General features: G+C 48.6%; 1 protein-coding gene and 1 long non-coding RNA gene across 9 annotated transcripts in view; one reads left to right on the plus strand and one right to left on the minus strand.

The window, feature by feature from the left end:
* Window positions 1–1,320: 1,320 nt before the first annotated feature.
* Window positions 1,321–19,772, minus strand: part of znf516 (zinc finger protein 516) — a 42,215-nt gene continuing 23,763 nt past the window's right edge. For 6 of the 7 annotated variants that reach the window (XM_048993752.1, XM_048993756.1, XM_048993753.1 and 3 more), the window contains exons 2-5: window positions 15,999–17,985; window positions 10,774–11,859; window positions 9,052–9,156; window positions 1,321–5,277 (exon numbers count right to left, since the gene is read on the minus strand). In XM_048993752.1, the coding sequence (XP_048849709.1) occupies window positions 5,051–5,277; window positions 9,052–9,156; window positions 10,774–11,859; window positions 15,999–17,790 (3,210 nt within the window). In that variant the 5' untranslated portion in view covers window positions 17,791–17,985 and the 3' untranslated portion in view covers window positions 1,321–5,050. Of the gene's footprint in view, window positions 5,278–9,051; window positions 9,157–10,773; window positions 11,860–15,998; window positions 17,986–18,892; window positions 18,965–19,772 lie in introns of those variants that run through there. The other variant, XM_048993758.1, reaches the window with a different exon arrangement.
* LOC125719193 (uncharacterized) lies at window positions 13,251–19,516 on the plus strand. 2 transcript variants are annotated; one of them, XR_007385034.1, is made up of 4 exons: window positions 13,251–14,145; window positions 15,500–15,616; window positions 16,032–16,191; window positions 18,769–19,516. It is a non-coding gene; the product is annotated as an uncharacterized LOC125719193 (long non-coding RNA). The 2 variants fall into 2 exon arrangements; XR_007385035.1 differs by having other exon boundaries at window positions 15,500–15,578.

The raw sequence follows: 19,772 nt of genomic DNA on the forward strand, positions 1-19,772 counted from the left end.
GGGTCACACCTTGCAGCCACTAAACCCTGGAATTCTTCCTGCACGTATGTAACCGTTACTGAGCAGTAGTTCATTTGTCACATCGCGCAGACTTTCCCAGAGTTCCCCTTACCGTCTCCCTTCACAAGGTCCTCTAAAGTTACACCCAACATATATTTCGCCCCAACCTGACTACAATATGCATTAAGCCATTAGCAAGACGAATATTTCACCACACATTGACCTCTGCTTGCAGCTCTCTTTGGAAAATGATGTGTTTGGTATTAATAAAAGAGGAGCATGCTTAGAATGTCAGAAACTGAGCACTTTTAGTTAACAGCAGAAGCACTCAGATTTCCCTCCTTGTTGCACAGAGACTCAAGAGAGGACCATTAACAGGGCAAATTATTCTGCGCTTCCAAGAAAAAAACATTAATCAGGTGCCCCGTGGTGAACCCAGAGCAAAGGCTTTCTCACATTCTGCATGCTGTTATGAAATTATGAAACCATATCCCTCGTAACCTTGACGATGCACGAGGACGCAGACTTTTATGCGGCAGTTTTTCATCCGGCCTGCCACCCTCCTGCCATTAGCCTCTTATTTACTCTGAAACGTAACGGAGGCCCCAGAGTGGAAAAGGAACTGGAGAATACGTATCGCCGTTAATAACGGACAGAGGGAACCTCGAGATATTTCCCCCGCTAGACACCCTCGTGTCAGCTCTGTCTGTTACCTGTGAGAATGGAAGTCCGTGGACCAGAGACCCGGGGATCAATCAAGGCTCAAGACAGCTTCCTGGCACTCCTGATGGACTCTTCTGGGCTGAAGAAACCTGAGAAGCGAGACATCTACGCAGAGTGCTGGTTCGCTCGCCAGCTGACTGTGGGAGATGGTAGCAGTGGTACAGATTAGGACCCCTAGGCGTGCTGCTACCTCACTCACCATGATGGAAGGAGGTAGAGTTTGGAGGAGAGTGGCACACAATCAGAGCATCTTAGACTTGGTGCTAAGGTACATCGGCAGAATCTTCGCGGTACAGCACGTTGGCAGGTCAAAGTAGGCCTATATTTATACATTTTTTCATACCGTCTGGACATTTTACCATGGTATATGGTATTTTTACAGCAAAGGAACGCTACTCCTGTTCTTTTTAGTCTCAAAAATACCGCGGTATACTGCAGTACTGTAATAATACCGCCCTCTGGATCCTAACCACATGTGACAGCCACCTGCTAGAGGATCCGACCCGATCGCTCGCTATCGCAAACCAGCGGATAGCGGGTGGCACGCTCTATCAGCACCCCCCCCACCATAAGGTGACAGAGACGGTCAACAAAAGGTGTCATTCACATCTTTAATGTGGGAGCTTCACCACCTGAACGTACAAAAAAAAAAAAAAAAAAAACATAAAAGAGAAGCTGAGAAGTGAAAGCTGGTTCACGTGGAGAGGAGGTAGAATCTTGGTAATTAGTAGCAGTCCATATGCTAGGGTTAACTCACGTTAAACAAAAATATACATGTGATTTAGTTTCTGATCCATTGTAGCTGAAAATATATATTAACAGCCAAACACAAACACATTAAATACAGTTTTCTACGAAGAAACTAAAATTGCAATGAAAAAGTCTCAAAGAACATATTAATCACACACGGGATGTCCTTATCTTCCGAAGGGCTGAAGCGGGATGTATGGGGAGGGGGTCGGTCTTTTCCTTCAGTTTCAGGTCATAAACCACATTTGACCCCAAGACAAGGACCCTGTTATACAACCCTTCAGCAAGGTACATAAACTGAATTCAGTAAATAACACTGGGGCCTGTTTCACAAAGCAGGGTTTCTTGCTTAGTCGGATAGCTTGTTAGATTTAAGGTAGTCTGGGCTAAATGTAAGTGTACAAAGATAAAGTGCATCTAGCTCAGACTACCTTAAATTCAAGAAGTTATCCGGCTGAGCAAGAAATCCTGCTTTGTGAAACCAGCCACAGCTGGTTAGTAAACCTGACGAATAAAACAATAAAACCATAAATAACAAATGACAAAGAGCACCCAGAATCTTTAAATTGAGCATTAACAGTGTGATGTTAAGGTAATGTAGATTTCTAACATAAGAATAATGAGTTTTATTAGTTGAGGGAGAGATGAGCCTTGGCATACCATCTATGACGTCAGACAAGATGCATCATGGGATGTCGCCATTTCCCCAATGAGGACTGAGATGCACAGGAAATAAACAGCTCAATGTGTCACACTGATGCGTAGAGCTAAGCAGGAGGGCAGACTGCAGTTCATATTAGTTTAGAACTCGGTCTCAAAGTTACATGCAAGGCTTGAAAACCTTCTATTGATAAAAAAAATATATATATATATATATATATATCGATTAGACTAAAAGTTGAGTAGGTACTCATTTTTTAAAAGAAACATCACTGTTTTGCCGGAGATTCCTGCTGTACGTATCTGTCATATTACAGATTCTATCTCCATGGTGATGCATGGTAACTTACTGTATAATAATCACAGTTCACTACATTGGGTCAACCTGGGTTTTTTTTAATACACACGCTGTAGTGGGCACCCTAACAGGAGAACGCACTTCGAAATGGCTTCCACAAAAAAATGGCATTCCTTTGCAAAAACACTGAATGCACTGAATGTTATCCTGTCTCACCCTCCACTGTAAATATCTATACTGCATCTAAAATATAGTTAACATCCACAGTAGTTACGTTCTTCTTATGTAGGTAAGTCGCCTGCTTACCAAATACCAACCAATTAAACTGTGCAAAGGTTTTGAATGTAGGTAGGAAAAGCTATTTAAAAATGCCTGTAAATGCAAAAAAACATATTGAAATTGAGCGTACACTCATTTCAGTATCAGTGTAATTGTCGTTATATTTAATGCTACCAGCCATTGTTTTTATTAGAAATGGTTTCATTTAGTTTAATAATTAAAGTGATTTTTACCTGGGAATAAAAACCAGATTCCCAAAGTTTTGTTTTAGTTGTTACCTAATAACATGCTGGTTGGCTGTAGCCCAATCTCTGTCTCAGTGGAGAACTCTGCAGCTAACTCTGCAGCTAATGCAGGGCTTCTACGGTCCTGCTCGCTATATTCCAGCAACAGATTTATTCATTAATATTACCAAATCATTTATTCTACGGAAAATACCTGTATGACTACAACTGATGCAAGGTTAAAAACATCTAATTATTTCAAAATAGTCCTCGTTATAATCATTTTTCTTAAAAAGTTGGATTCTGTACTTATTTTTAGAGGGGAAAAAGGGAACGTCTGAATGATTCTAATAATCCAGTGGATCCTTCTGATGGATTACATGGAAGTAACGGCTTGGTTTCGTGCCTTACAAACTCCTCCGGTCTGTGATCAAGGTTAAGGGATTCCATTAATAGCTCGACCATTTGAAAATCACCCTTCTCTGTTATAAAAGTCTGAACATCAACTGCCTTCGGCTCAAACTTTACAAGCGCCTCTATGAGATGCAAGCAGAAGATTCGAGACCTAAAGGCCATCAGAGAAGATGGAGGAAAGAAAGATGATGGGTGACGATGAGACCGCAGTGCTCTTAAGCGCCTGAACCCTTCCAGTACAGCATATAATTAATAATGGGCCCTACAGACGATGCATAATGAGTGAGGGAAGAGGCCGAGCACAGCACGGCCTGCCAGCAACTTCATTTGGTATCTGACGCTGTAAAGGGTTTAACGTCGGAGAGGCAGCCCTCTGCGCTACGTGGCCCCGCCTCACTGCCACCACAAGGGGTGTGGCTGAGGGTCGGCTCATCGGCCATTTGGACGATAAGTGAACGGCTGGAACACCTACTGTGACCACGGGAGGGTCACATGAGCCCGTCTCAAGCAGAGCACGTTACAGTACATGTACAGTACAGTACATTTCAGTCAGAAATACTCACAGACGGATATCATGTGACCGCTATACATACATACATACAGAGACTTGATGTTTTTAGGTTTCGTTTATATAAAACGTGACGTCGTATCAAAAGAGACGTCACTTTAAAAATCACTGATGACAGCAGGTAGCGTGCTTTGTGTGGAGGGCAGTAGCTCAGAAACTTGCTGGGACTCATTTAGTGCTTTGAACAGCCCGTTTCGCTCTATGTAGACGATGGCTTCCGGTCCTGTGTGTGGTGGGAAGGCAGCTGCTGTTCAGCTAAAGCTACTTTTAATAATTTTTATGAAAGTAGTCACTTCATTGAACTGTACGTGGTATGGTGGGGGGGAACGGGGGAGGGGGGTGCCTGGGAAACAAACAATAAAAAACTTTAACGGAAAGAGAGACGTGCGCCGGCATTAGACAGTGAATGTGGCGACGCAGAGGACGATGCACTCGTTCAGACGTCGCATGAAGCATTAACGTCTAAAACGCCCCAAAGGCAAGCCGGGGAGCCCCGATCAGCCCCCTCCCCGCTGCAGGAGGTCTGTGGGTGCCCTGCTGGCAGACCCCAGAATTTGGCCCTGTCCAGATCCTGAGTAAAAACTAAACTCTTCCTTTGAGACTCCCCAAAACGTTTCTGTCAGAAATCAGATTGCCTGTCCCCCCAGCGGGACGCTGGTCACAGCGTTTCCGCATTCGGAAATCCACTTAGACAGAGTGGTTTCAAATAATCAAGAGGCAAATCTTTTAAAAAAAAAAAAAAAAAGAGAGAAGAGAAGTGTTTCTCTGCTTCATATCTCGACCAGTCACATGGCTTCTAAGTTTGGTTTGCTCTGAAATAAGAAAACAGCAGGAGACACACCACAGTCCTCCATTTTAATCTCCTAGCATGTTCTGAGGTGAAAAAAGAAAAGAATAAGTAAATACATAAGCAAGCAGTTAATCTTTTTTTTTTTTTTTTACTCTGTATGTCCTCTGAATGGCTGAAATTCTTCTAAAATTTTTTGAGGTGTTCAGTATTCAAAACAGACTGAACTGGGAACTTGTTCGTCTCATTCCTTGGGCGTGTTTTCACATACGGCCACTGACACCAAACCACCACCTCACTGCCTCCTCTCGGTCCGCCCTTGAGCAGGTCCCGAGGGCGGGCGGGGGTCAGTCGAGTACAGTGGTGCCGGGGGCCGGCTGGTCTCCGGGCTGGGCAGAGACACCGCTGGCCTCCTCAGGCTGACAGGGGTCATCGGTGGTGCCATGTTGGGACCTGACGTCGGGGTAGTGAGCGTTGATGAAGGCCATGCGGTGCACGGACTGGACGTGGGTCTTCAGGTTGCCTTTCTGGGAGGAGCTGTACGGGCAGAGCTGGCATTGGAAGGGACGTTCGCCTGCGTGGCACAAACAAGGGCACGTCAGCCTGTCATGTAGCACAGGTACGCTGGCGGGGCCGGCGGGGGGAGGGGCCATGACTGACGGCACGTTGATGTGCCATATGGAGACGCCGGCCCACGGGGGACGTCAGAACTCTGCTTTCATTCATTCGGCTGCTCCATGGGAAAAAAAAAAAAGCGGAACACGAGATGTCAGGACCTTCGTTTCCCACCTATCAGTCATGTGGGCGGACAAGTTTGCAAACAAGAGCAAACATGAGGAAATGGGGGAGATAGTGGAAAGGGGGGCTGCTCCTCTCCTTAAACCACGCCGCTTATAACGTTTCATTTCCGAACAAATGGGCCCCTTCTCTCAGAACTACAGGCTGTAAATCCGAGCAGGGTGGGGACGCAGTGCCCAGGCCGCACTGCGCCAATCAGCGCCACGGGGAAAATCCCGCATGCACCTGAACGAAACAAATGCGACTGCCAATTAATTGCACCTAATTGCTATTTTGAGAAATAAATTAACAGGCAACGGGACGCTGGCTGTCAGGGAGCCAACCAAAAATAATTGCGTTACCGTTTATCGACAGGAAATAAGCGGGAAGGGGACAATTAATAGTGTTTGTTTCATGGGGGGGGGGGGCATTCTGCTTGGGTGTGCTCGTTAACAGGGGACCTCAGACAGAAGGCACACGTTAAGTAATGCTAAATGTTAGTATAGGGAGGAAGTGAAGCTATCATTCATAACAGCCAATGAGTAGGGAGGTGTCATTACATAAGAGAGCCGTCAGAAGGCTTTGCCTTGAAGGACACTTGTACACCACAGGGATGAAAAGGACTGGGGGAGGAATAGAACAATAACAGAAATGTGTATCATCTCTTATTATGCCTGGAAATAATAGTTTTGCACACCATCTTGGGTGAATCACCAGCTACTGTGCGGCGTCATCTTTTAGAATTTAGTGGTCATTGTTGACACACCACAGCACACAGTGCACCACAACGAGATGCGTCCTCTGCGTTTAACCCATATGTGACGTCGTGAATAAAGTTTACTCACTGAGGGCGGGAATATCAATGCGATCACTGATTGGCTCAGACACACTTCCTGTCTGCTGTGTTATCGGTTGCCAGTGTAACGGAGGGGATTCACAGCGCTCGGTGATCCGTCCCACCGATGACTCGGTTTGGCCAACATTCAACCATTGTCAATTAAGATAAGATTGACTGGGAGTGACACGTGGCCGTTTAACGGTCAACAAAACCAAACAGGGAAAAATAAAATGAGCTGGAGTGGGGAGGCGCCGGAGGAGGCGCCGGAGGAGGCGAGGCGCTTGTTTGGTGGGGCGTCGGTGGCACTGGTGTGAACTGCAGAAGCTCAGAGTCCATTAGACTCAAATAGCAGTGTGGGATCTGGGGCCTTCTTAACGGCCCTCACTCTCAGTTAGAGAACATTATCAGGGACCGTCACCCAATTACCATCACCCGTTCAAAGCAGAAAGGAGCGACTCGCGGACTGAAACTAGCAATTTAATGTGACACGTACGGTTAGAGAGTATGTTAATGGACGCTCGGGGCCCTTGGCCCTTTGTAATTTGGACATTTATGCTGAAGAAAGCAATCACTGACAACATTAATTATAACGACGCGGCCATGGAGGGGAATGTGTCCCCACATTACGTACCATTTGGCCCTGTCACTTTGCATCAGCCTGGCCTGTCCGCTCCGAGCGCCGCGCACACATCCGGCCCGAGAAGTTGCCCACTGCCCGCGGTAAGTCGGAGGGCGGAACTCCCCCCTCCCCCGCACCGGGGACTCTGGTCACCCCACCATTTGGACTAGATCGGGACCCACCTTCCGGGGAGGGGGGGGGAGGCACTGGATGAGAATCGGAAGCGGAACGAGAGTCCCCCCGAGAAATCTGAGTCTCGACCCTGACGCAGAGTGGCGTGGGCAAATGGTGTGATAATTACGCCGAAATGGACATTTGGTGTGTCCCCCCCCTCATCTGCATGCACAATTACAGACTCGCAGACTGACATCTGATTAATAATGTATACCATTTCTCACAGGTCAGCATCACAGGCAATACACACACACACACACACACACATATAAACACACACTGCATGCAAAGACACATAAACACACACACACACATATAAACACACACTGCATGCAAAGACACATAAACACACACACACACATAAACACACACTGTATGCAAAGACACATAAACACACACACACATATAAACACACACTGCATGCAAAGACACACACACACACACACACACACACATATATAAACACACACTGTATGCAAAGACACATAAACACACACACACATATAAACACACACTGCATGCAAAGACACATAAATACACACACACACATATAAACACACACTGCATGCAAAGACACATAAATACACACACACATATAAACACACACTGCATGCAAAGACACATAAACACACACACACACATATAAACACACACTGCATGCAAAGACACATAAACACACACACACATAAACACACACTGCATGCAAAGACACATAAACACACACACATATATAAACACACACTGCATGCAAAGACACATAAACACACACACACATAAACACACACTGCATGCAAAGACACATAAACACACACACACATATAAACACACACTGCATGCAAAGACACATAAACACACACACATATATAAACACACACTGCATGCAAAGACACATAAACACACACACACATAAACACACACTGCATGCAAAGACACATAAACACACACACATATATAAACACACACTGCATGCAAAGACACATAAACACACACACACATAAACACACACTGCATGCAAAGACACATAAACACACACACATATATAAACACACACTGCATGCAAAGACACATAAACACACACACACATAAACACACACTGCATGCAAAGACACATAAACACACACACATATATAAACACACACTGCATGCAAAGACACATAAACACACACACACATAAACACACACTGCATGCAAAGACACATAAACACACACACACATATAAACACACACTGTATGCAAAGACACATAAACACACACACACATATAAACACACACTGCATGCAAAGACACATAAACACACACACATATATAAACACACACTGCATGCAAAGACACATAAACACACACACACATAAACACACACTGCATGCAAAGACACATAAACACACACACACATATAAACACACACTGCATGCAAAGACACATAAACACACACACATATATAAACACACACTGCATGCAAAGACACATAAACACACACACACATAAACACACACTGCATGCAAAGACACATAAACACACACACACATATAAACACACACTGCATGCAAAGACACATAAACACACACTCACATATAAACACACACTGTATGCAAAGACACATAAACACACACACACACACACATATACACCTGATATAAACACATCCTACATACATACACAAACATATAAACATGTTGCAAACACACAGTACATGCACGACCCTTATATAAGCACACACAGACGGAAACACATAAAAACATGCTCATTAAAGCATTAAACATGTTTCTTGGGGGCCCACTTGTCCCAGAAAAGTTCAGGTTTTGAATGTCGGACATGTCTTTGTGTATGACTGTTCACGTATGTGCGTCTGCTTGTATGCATGTCGATGCATGTCCATATGCGCACGCAGATGGCACAGACTGGAGGCGCGTCTGCGTGTTTCGGACCCGTGACCGGCCTACCTGTGTGGGACCTGACGTGGGTGCGGAGGTGGCTGGGCTGACTGAAGGTCCGCCCACACTCCCCGCAGAGGTAGTCTCCTTGGCGCAGCGCTGACCTCGCTGTCCCTGGATGGGTGGGGGGGGGGGGAGAGACAAAGTTAAAGAAGAAAAACACATCTGGCTGGAAGAGGCAGCGATGAAGAGCCCATTAGTATGTCTAATGTGTCATTATGGGATGGCACCTTCAGGGCCTGGATGGCAACTGTCAGGCTGCATCACGGTGCTGGTTGACAGGCCCCCCTGCACGCCGGCGCATAAATTACACCACATTAGAGGGGCGGCTCTGTGATGTGCCCGCCCCGCCGCGTCACATGTCAACAGAGCCCCCCACCCCCGCAGCCGATGTCCCCTCCTCGCAGCAGCTGGAGTCGGATGTGCTTCCCTAGCCATCACCCCCACCGGCCGGGCGGCCATCGCATTGAATCAAAGTCACGCCCGTGTGGCAGGTGGAGAGCAGCGCAAGTAACAGTGACTGGTGCACACCATACCCCCCCGCCCACCCCCAAGCAGAGACAGGACCCCCCATCTCATCGACCGCGAAACGCCACGCGCCAGCTGTCCACCACCTCGACTCCGAACGTCCGTGCTGCAGAGGCCTCCCGTTCGGCATTGCCGGGGTCATTAGCATTCCCGGGAAAGCCATTCATGAAAATGAGGGACAATGGGATCGAATAAGGAAAAAAAAACCCTCATTTTGCAAAGGTCACCTCATCACGCGCGGCTCTGGGAAGCGGTGTGACGACATTGCCGGCTGGCAGGACCCTCGCGCGCTCGCTCGCACGCTCGTTCCCACGCGGCATTCCGGGGGGATCTGCCCACCGCCGCTGACCTTCGAGGCTGAGGGCTCTTATGGAAAAAGCGCCATGAAATATGCATTTTGTAATCGCTACGTTGCCGAAGCAGCTGTTGCCATAATTTGACATCTCTCTCACGTCTCCTTGCTTAGCGTCGCTGCTTCGCCGGGCAGCTGCAGCACTCTGCTCTGCGGTGACGATGCTTGCCCTCTGCTTTTCTGCACGCTCCCCCGGTTATGAAGATCTGCTGCTATCCTTCCCCGCATCTGCCACTACCGGCGCCCCCTGCTGGCACGGCGACGCCGCGCTCTCCCATTCTAGAGGCAGATGCCTCTAGCCTGAATCATTTACATCGCTGGCAGCTGCGGCCGCAGCCACCTGCCAAAGCAGCGGTGGGATGGGATGGCACCAGGATCACTGGGGTGGGGGGCTGGGGGCACACAAGGCCTGGCTGCTCAGTTACAGTAGATTTGGGAGTTGCGGTGGGATTTCAGCTGGAGAGTGTGTCACGTGACTGAATCACCCGAGTGCCGATAGCGCCCATAACAAGCTGCAAGGGTAAGAAGCTCTTGAATGAGTCTTCTTTAAGTGAAATGGACAGAAAGGCAGCAGAGAGGGTTGGAGGTCTGAGCAGCATTTTCCAGTAGCATTTATCCAAGGAAATACAGCGAGGCCACAACCTCCAAGACCCCCGCGGTACCAGCTGACCTTCATGATAGATCTTCAGGATGGACACGCGGTCACAGAGGTGTGCTCACAAACTGCGGGCAATGTTGGGGGGGGGGGGGGGGGGGGGGAATCATGCTCGCCAGGAGGCTGCAAAGCCCTTTAACTGGCCATCATAATACAACTTCATGCAAAATGGTCTGCAGCCCAGGCTGTAACTTACCCGCCTGACTCAGCACAGGACTGGTGGAACCCCATCGCTGGTAGACCGTGGCCAGATCTTGGGACCTGTAGCTCTTAAAGAAATTCAGGATGTCTGCAGGTGGGGGTGAATCCTCTGTGGTCAGCTCTTTCTTCACTGCATGGTGTGGCAGATCGAGCGCAGTGGAGCTACTGATTCGGGAGGAGCCCAGTGCCGACCCATCGCGCGACTCGCCCCCGAGTCTGAGGGCCCGGCTTTCGGCTCGCCCGTGGATCCTTTCTGGCGAAGCGGTCTCCTCACCGGCACACTCCAGTACACGTCGGTCCTCCTGAGGAGGCGTGGGCTGCTCCAGCCGGCTGCCAGGCTCTCGAGGAGAGCCCCCCGATGAGACCAGTCTGGGATACATCTCCGGTCTGGGCCTGGCCGACATCGCCTCGTCAGCTCCAGACCTCCAGGTTTTGGGCTTCTTAGCTGGGCTCAACCCTGGAGCACAGTCCTTCCTCCTCTGGGCACCAGGCTGGTTGCCACCAGAGTCTGATCCCACCCCTGTCTTTGGAGCAATGGGGGTTGGGGGGCGTGTGCGTGAGACGCAGCCGAGAGGCAGGGGGAGGCACTCCTCGCCTCCCAGGGCGGGGGGAGGTCCCGTACGCCGTTTCATGGGCCTCCGGGGGCCCGGGTTGCCAGTTCGGACTTTGTGGTAGACCCGCTGATGGATTCGCTGGACCTCCGGGTAGCGGGTGACAAATGGGCAGCTGACGCACGGGTAACTGAGCAGAGCATTCTGGGTATTAGCCACAGACAGCTCTGACTTAGCTGTCAGGTCAAGGGGGTCAGTAGCCCTATTCTGGGGATCAGCCGGGCTTCCAGGAGAGCACCCTCTGGGGGGAGAGGTGGGGGCATGGGACACGAGGCTCACTTGGAGCAAGGCCTTCCTCAGTTTGGGGCAGCCGCCACCCAGTCCACCCGCTGCACTGTGCCCCTGTGGGGACGTCCCTGTCACAGTGAAGGTCTCGCGTGTCTCCTGGTGATAATGTTTTGTGTGTGACGCCCAGGTCGAGAGGTCAGAGGTCCCAAAGCTACAGTGGCTGCAAATGTAAGGCTTCTTATCTGTGAAAGATACATAATAACAAAAATGACAAACCATATTCCTAAATATTTTTTTTCTTATAAAAGCTAAGCTTGTGACATTACATAATGTTCCTGGAGTATTTAATTTCCAGAGTTATTTCACAGAGAAATACACAGATGGTAAGTGGGTAATCAGCTATTCTTCAGTCATGAGTGAAAAAAACAACCCATACAAAAGAACAGACTCTTAGAGCTACTGATTCACGACTGGTGGGTCGTGGGGCCGTTTTGAAAATAGTGTCTAAGAGTGGATGTTTTGCGCTATACAAATTTTAGTCCACCCCTCCAGGTAAGAAAGTTTTATAGATGACATATTATATATATAGTTTTGATCTCTCTCAGTCTTATCTGATGTACTATTTACTGCACATTTTTATTAAATATATTTGGCTCAGAATTTTGGTCGTGACCAAAGGATACCGTGGAACGTGTGCTTTAAACAAACAAAATGTAATGTATGTCACGGGCTTGACCACTAGATGGCAGTATTTCATATTAACATTTTGGGAACATTTAATTTAATTTGATCCAGCCTGTACAGGTCAAAAACCATAACTAAGATGATTTTAGCTTCCCCCTTTGTAGACAAAAAAAATCACTTTCCTTTAAAGATGTATACTATTATGGTAATACTTTTGGTCCAGGTCTACCAAACAAAAACTCAGGTTGATATTAATTCCAACACTACCAAAACACCCATATCTAAACTAGCTATTTTAAGTGCCTCTTGCTTTAATAATAAATCATGCACATTATCAGCAATCCAGCTTTTACTATTAAGTCTGATTATTGCTATTTTAATGAACATAAATTATAACAGGCGAGAAACATGCACGACTGTTAATAATGAATGCTAATTCTCTTTTTGCTTAGTTAAAAGTCATCAAAGGCTATACTTCACGATTAAAAACGATGCCATTGACGCAGTACTAAAATGTACCACACGGTGGCGCCATACATCACGGCTCACCTACGGCTGCCAGGCGCAGTCGCAATGGGGAGTCTCTGCAATGCTTAACAGTTAATTTTACTCTGCAAGGCCAGTGAACCCTGCGTGTTCCCTCTAAGTCCATCAGGAAAACGTTTAACATTTCAGTCCGTGCGCTATTTTCCTCTCATAGCTCCCATCTCCGTTTCTCCCTGTCTGCTGCAACAGACACGGTTTTTTTTGGGGGGAGGGGGGGTCTCTTCAATTTTTCAGCGAGCCAATGAGACAGCCATCTGTTCTGGATTTGGTCGCTTTTATTAATATTGCTGTGCCTTCCAGCAGGGTGGGCGCCGCTTCTCCGCGGAGGCTTCGCAGCTGTTCCGCGGCCTCCCTCCACTAAGACTAGCAGCAGGGGACGAGGGAAGAGCCAGCGCATCCTCACATTCCCGCGCAACTTTGTTGGGATGCAGCTCCCGCGGCTGGCTCCCGAGTCTGCGAAATGCCTCGAAACGAATAGCGGAGCACTTGGCGGCTAAAATACAGAAGGTCAATGAGGCCAGAATCGAGACGGCCGCAAATAAATGGCTATTTAATAAATAGCTACAAAAAAATAACAGTTACCGAACGAACACTGCACGTGACAAACGGCCCGGTTTTTGAAAGCTGTGCGCGTGTGGAACAGCTCGGTTACCGACCCGCTGTAAGGCAAGCTGGCCGCATCCACAGCTCGAGTGACAGAAAGATAACCTCCGAGAGGCAGACGGCCCGAAATACTGCCCCCGCCGCCTGAATTATTCTCTTCAGACAGACCGGCAGAGGCGCCCGTCCGCCTGAAAGGGACCGCGGCGTGAGTGGAATTTATTCGCCGCGTATATCAAGCTTCTCCCCGCCGTGAGCCGCGTCCCGTGACCCGCTACGCACTCCCATGTCTCAAGACCTGCCTTTCCCTCCGGCGAAAGAATGAGAAAGCCTGGAATGCGTTAAGCTCGACTTATTATTATTTACTATCATTTCATTCAGTTTGTGACGGTAATGTGTGAGTAAGCAGCGGGAGAATCGAGCGGGCTACCCGCAGTGAAAACACCGCGTCCTTTTCCACACTTTTTTTTTATAGACCGTCCAGCTGGCATTAAAATAACAACAGCAGACAGGAGAGAAGTAGTGGGGTTTTTTGTCCTCGATGGAATGACTCCCTATAAATAACCGATCCCTTACTGGCGAACCTGAAGGAAACCCCTGCCCCCCCCCCCACAGCACTGCAGGCCTGCTAGGCCCTCCTGCAGACGCCCCCCTCCAGCTCAGTGACACGGCAGCGTCCTCCCCTCCACGCTCGCCGGGTGAGAGGCAGCAATCCAGACAATATTCATCTGCAGTGGTGTTCGATGTCCAAGGACACAGATGGACGTGCTTTCTAGGGGTCTGATGTCATTGCTGATGTCATTGCTCTCCGCGCCGGCGAGAAGTAGAGCCACAAAGGGCACTTATGCTGCACACGAGTTATTTAATATTTCCACAAAAAAAAAACTTGAAGTAACTGCCAACGGGCATCCTGCGAGCCGCTGGGTCTGAGATGCCCTCACGCAGCTTCCCAGCGGGTGTAGGAGCTCGCGCGTCTCACTTGACGGGGGCCGTTTAAGCCATTCTTTTGGACGGGAGCGGGAAGCAGGTTACTGGTGCTTCTTCACTTTTTGTAAAGGTGACTTTTTTTGTTCCCAACTGCCACAGCTTTTGTTTGCATTAAACTCCCCTCCTGGCACAGCTGCAGAGGAGAACTCTTCCAGCAATAAAAACACAATCGATCATTAATGAGGCTGCGTATTGTTTAAGCGAAAACCAACCAGTCCGGACTTCACATATTTATACTTAAAACAGGAATGACGATCGATAATGAAAGTGTCAGTACCGCTGTCAGTGTTGGCTTTACGGAGCCACGTGCATCGCGCTCCTATATATCTCAAGGTGAAAACAGGAAGGGGTTAACTGTATGATATATATCAAAATGACATTTGCATACATTTTACGTTTTTCTGCACAATTCCATTGTAATTTTGATTTTTGCATATGTTTTCAATGAATTTCGTGCAGAAACATGCTTAGCTTAAGCGGTAAGTGGAATTTTACAAGATGTAAAGGAGGTTAGGCAATAAGCTACAAGCTGCAGTTTAGTGTGACGGGATGTTCTAAAAATACTTTGTGTATGGCTGAAAATATGCTTTAAATTTAACCATTGTATCAGTAGGTAATCAGAAAAAAATTATTATTTGGTAATACTTGCTTATTACTACAAATTTATAAATATATATATATATATATATATATATATATATAAAATATGAACAAATCACCTTTCATAACATGCACTTCAGTAGTAATATGACAGTGCTGCACTGCAGTATGACAAGGTTGCTCTTATTTTAGTGTTTAGGCTGCATTTCCAAAATTGACCACTAGATGTCTGTACTTCCACTATTCAACACACTTGATTACAATCGACGCCAATTCAACTGGTGGCAAGCGCAAACACAAAACGCTCCATTGTTGTGTAAACCAAGGTTTGAATTTTCCAGAAGCTGAAGTATACATATTTCAGATGTTTCTGTGTACTGCTTAACAAACACTACTGACTTTTACAGGGTATTAAAAAAAAAACTAGAGGGGAATTCACACAGGCTTTTCTTTGGGCAAACACAGGATTTGGTGTTCCAAGCGTCACTGTGTACAGAACCGCAACGTTGTGGAGTGGAGATGCGGGGATGACTGAAGATTGGCGGTCAGACATTGATGCCAATATTCACATGACTCAGAGAAGTAGAATTATTAAGACTTCTTAAAAAAGTATTTTTGTAGTCATTGAAAATAATAGGTATAATGCTGGAAAAAGTGCTGTATTTCGATGTGATAGACTAAATGAAATAGTTATATAATTGTTTATGTTTTTGAATAACAAGCATGTATAGAATAACTAGCATATATAATATATACAACCTGTTAAATTTGATATAAAGTGACTCAGGAATTTCTTAGTAAAGCAAATAAATTAATCATGACATCCCCTGACATCCCGCCAAAGATCTACCCCAATCTTATGCCTTATGCTGCCTGGCATGGAGTCCAGGTCTACAAGGCCCTGACCAGAATAAGTGGCTAGAAGATGAATGGATGGGTTGCCCCTAGGTTGCTACTCCCTTACCTCTTTCCCCGGTTACATCTTCTCCTCTTGCAGAGGACAGGGGTGAGTCTTCGTAGCCGGGGGTGCTGGGTCGGCTCATGGAACCTGACTCGGCCTCGCTGGGGGAGCGCTCTCCCTGGGACAGCAGGCTCCTGCTGTCAGAGCTGCCACGGCCGCCCTTGCGGTGGATACGGGAGTGCAGCACCATCTGGTGGTGAGTGCGAAACACACGTCCGCATTCAAAGCATTCAGCGCTCCTGCTCTGTGAGGAGCGCCTGCTCTGGCGGGATGGTGGTCGGTACTCAGAGTCACTCGCACCCTCTGGACTGAGGTCTTCCAAGCTGCTGGGGCTTGGCTGCCCACAGGTACGGGGGCTCTGCCGGTGGTTGCTTCCTCCACTGCCACTGCGGGCCTGCTGCCGGGTGTGGCTCCCGCTGGCTCGCCTCTTCCGATGGCTTGAGGCTCCATGGGTGTCCGGCTCACGCCTGTATCTTTCCTGCCCTACCAGGACATACTCGCCCTTGTCTCGGTCGTAAGCCACGTCGGCATCCACCAGCACCTCATCAGAGCTGAGGCATTTGCCGTTCTCCAAAGTCTCAGCCACTCGGCCCTTGGTGGCCAGCAGCCAGGCTTGGTAGCTGCATATGGGGTCCAGCTCCGGAATGCGTTTACCCACCCTGCCCTCCAGGGGATTCTCTCGAGCCGTGGCTGGCCTCAAATTCAGGCACTCCATGAAGCTCTTTTTAGTGGACGTCGAGTCGGCATCATCGGTCTGTTTCCGCCGCCCATTTGGCCTCCTGCCGTTCACCCTGTGGCTAGGACCATGGACCTTCTTATGCACCCGCAGGCTCTCTTGGTCATGGAAAAGGTTCCCACATTTGGAGCAGAGCTCAAAAAGGCACAGTCTGTTAAACAAGCCAGCCTCATCCTGTGCAACGTCATTGATGGTGGCCGTAGGCTCAGAGTCCCCCCTGGGCTTGCCCCGGCCACCGGACCTGCCGCCATGGGTCTTCATGTGGTTCTTCAGGAACCAGGCCTCACGGAAGTGCCGCCCACATATGTGACACCTGTGCTCCAGGGCGGCCGGGTGCTTTTTCATGTGTGCCTTGAGAACCCATGCTTGGCTGAAGACCTGGTCACACAGCATACAGGGAAAGTGGGCCTCAGCACACGGGGCCTCTGGTGGGGATGCCTCAACGGTGATGTGCACCTTCTCAATGTGGCAAAGCAACTGGTCCTCACGGGCGGCCATGAAGCCACACAGCCGGCAGCGATAGGGCTTGTGGAGCCGGACATGCTCTTCCAGTTCAGCCCGGCCACTCAGTCTGCGCCGGCACAATGGGCACTGCAGCGCCAACCCCCTGGCCTCCTCTTGCCCAGCTGGGCCTTCTCTTCTAGAGCCCTTCGCTGGGGTCTTTCGGCCTCCTTCTGGCACGCCAGCCACACCATTGCAGGCCGACGTGCTGTCAGTGGGGCTCGTGCAGCCACCTAGGCCCTCGGAGACGCCGGCCTCCTCTAGCTCGGCGTCAGGCTCTTCGTGCCTATGGCTCAGTGTACCCAGCTTGTGGCCCCGGATGTGGGCCTTGAGGTTGCCCTTCTGGGAGGCCCTGTGCTCACAGTAAGGGCACTTATATGGCTTCTCCCCCATGTGCTTTCGCATGTGCTGTGACAGCGAGCTCTGCAATGGGAAACTCTTGCTGCAGATGTTGCAGGCATAGCAGGGGACCCTGTCTTCATCTGTGTCAGGCCTCTTCACCCTGCCGCATTCCGCGGACACTTCCCATTTGTCTGTCTCGACTGGTCCCAGATTCATGACTCCCAGGGTGTCCACTATCCAAATCTATCTGTCGGGTCCGACACCAGGGGGTCACACTCCTTTTGTGTCATGCATTGGCCACCGGCATCCGTTTCCTAAATTCCATTACTGGATTCTCTGTGGACTGTTCTTTCTGGTTTGACTATGGAGGCTGCTTAGACAAATTGCCCTAGGGTTATTGCCCTGTCAGACCTGTGGAAGAGAAAAAAAAAACATGTAATGAAAGCATCAGGTGGCCTGTCTTGCTCTGCCTCTCTCTGTCTCACTGCCTTGCTGACTCGTTATGTCACACTCTGTCTTGCTGTCTCACTGTCTTCCTCAACCTTGCTGTCTCACATTTCCTTGCTCTACTTGCTCTTCCTCACTCTGCTTTACTTTGTCTCATTGTGTCACTCTACCTTGCTTAACCTCGCTCTATCTCTCTCTGCCTCACTGTCTTGCTTCGTCTTGCTCTGCCTCACTCCGCCTTACTCTGCTTCGCATGGTCTCGGTCTGTCTCCCTCTGTCTCACTACCTTGCTCTGCCTTGTTGTCTTTCTCCATCTTGTTCTGCTTCACTCTGTCTTGCTCTGCCTTGCTGTGTCACACCATCTCTCTGTCTCTGCTTTGTTTTGCCTTGCTGTGTCTCGCACATCACTCTCTGCCGTGCTTTGTCTCACACTATCTGTGTCTCTCTCTGCCTCGTTGTCTCACACTATCTCACTGCCTCAAACTACTTCTTTTTGTCTTTTTCTGTCTCAGCCTTGCTCTGTCTCTCTCTGCATCACACTGTCTTGCTATATCTTGTGCCTTCTCTCTCTGTCTCTCTCTACCTCACACTGTCTCGCTTGGTCTCACATGCATTTGTACAGCTTTGCGCATGAATGCCAAGAGCCAATATGGACTGTTGTAAACCCAAGGCAAGAACCGAACCGCCCAGCCTGCAGTTTAGAGAGTGCCAGTACAGTCACTCGCCTCTGGGCTTCTCGAACCCCAGGCACCTCGCTGACGCAAGCGGCACACTGGAGAGCGCTCAACAGCCCTGGCTGATTCAGCAAATTCGAGGAGGGGCACAGCAAAGAGCCAGCGTCAGCGTGATGTGTGTTTGTGATGCTGGGTACCTGGCTTCCTGCTCATGGCCCAGAACATGAATGTCCCTGAAGAGTGAGTAACCGCCTCCACCATCCCACCCCGACGTGGGACCGAATCATCTCTGCCCAAGAGCGGCTCTCCATAGTTAATGCATCACCACATGACAGAAGAAAACACAACTGTGCCCCCAGAAAAAGGGGAAGGCTGCTCTTTCTTTCATTACAACCTGAAAAAGACTTTAATAACGGTTTTAAATCATTACACTAGGTAAACGATAAACATGTACTTGCAGACTGCCCAGTTTCTGCTTGAAATCCATCTGCACTGAATCCATGCTATTCTGGTATCAAAGCAAATAATTATTTTGTCACCTTATCTGGGCCTGAAAGCAGGATTAACACTGGATGCACTTAACCCAATCATTCAAGCAGGATATCAGCCCATGGACGACAGGGCACACGAATGCAATCGCGCTCCCCCAGAGCTGAGGCCTCCTTTTGCACTGTGGCAGAAAGCTCCTCCGCAAAGACTCTAGGTGAACCGCTTACTCGCACCATTCACTGCCGCCACATCTTGCAGAATGACCCTCTGCTGAAAAGCGGATGATAGCTCAATTACGAGAGTGGAGAAAAATCAATCTCTCATCAGCTTCAGCACACAGCACTGACAGAGAGAAGTCTGCTGGGATCACTGCGGATAGACCGAAAACACGGCTGGTGGTCCACCCTGGGCTTCTTCCTTCTCTGACATGCACCCCTCCCAAAGGGTCAGGACTGTTCGGTGTCCACTCCAAAACCTGCATCTCTGAAACTGCACAACTGCAAACTAAGCACTGTATAGGAACTGAACACAGCCGAGAATACTAATGAGCTCTTTATTCACTTATTATATGAATTAAAATCATATTTT

Source organism: Brienomyrus brachyistius, chromosome 23 (genome assembly GCF_023856365.1).
Source record: "Brienomyrus brachyistius isolate T26 chromosome 23, BBRACH_0.4, whole genome shotgun sequence".
NCBI classification, from domain to species: domain Eukaryota; kingdom Metazoa; phylum Chordata; class Actinopteri; order Osteoglossiformes; family Mormyridae; genus Brienomyrus; species Brienomyrus brachyistius.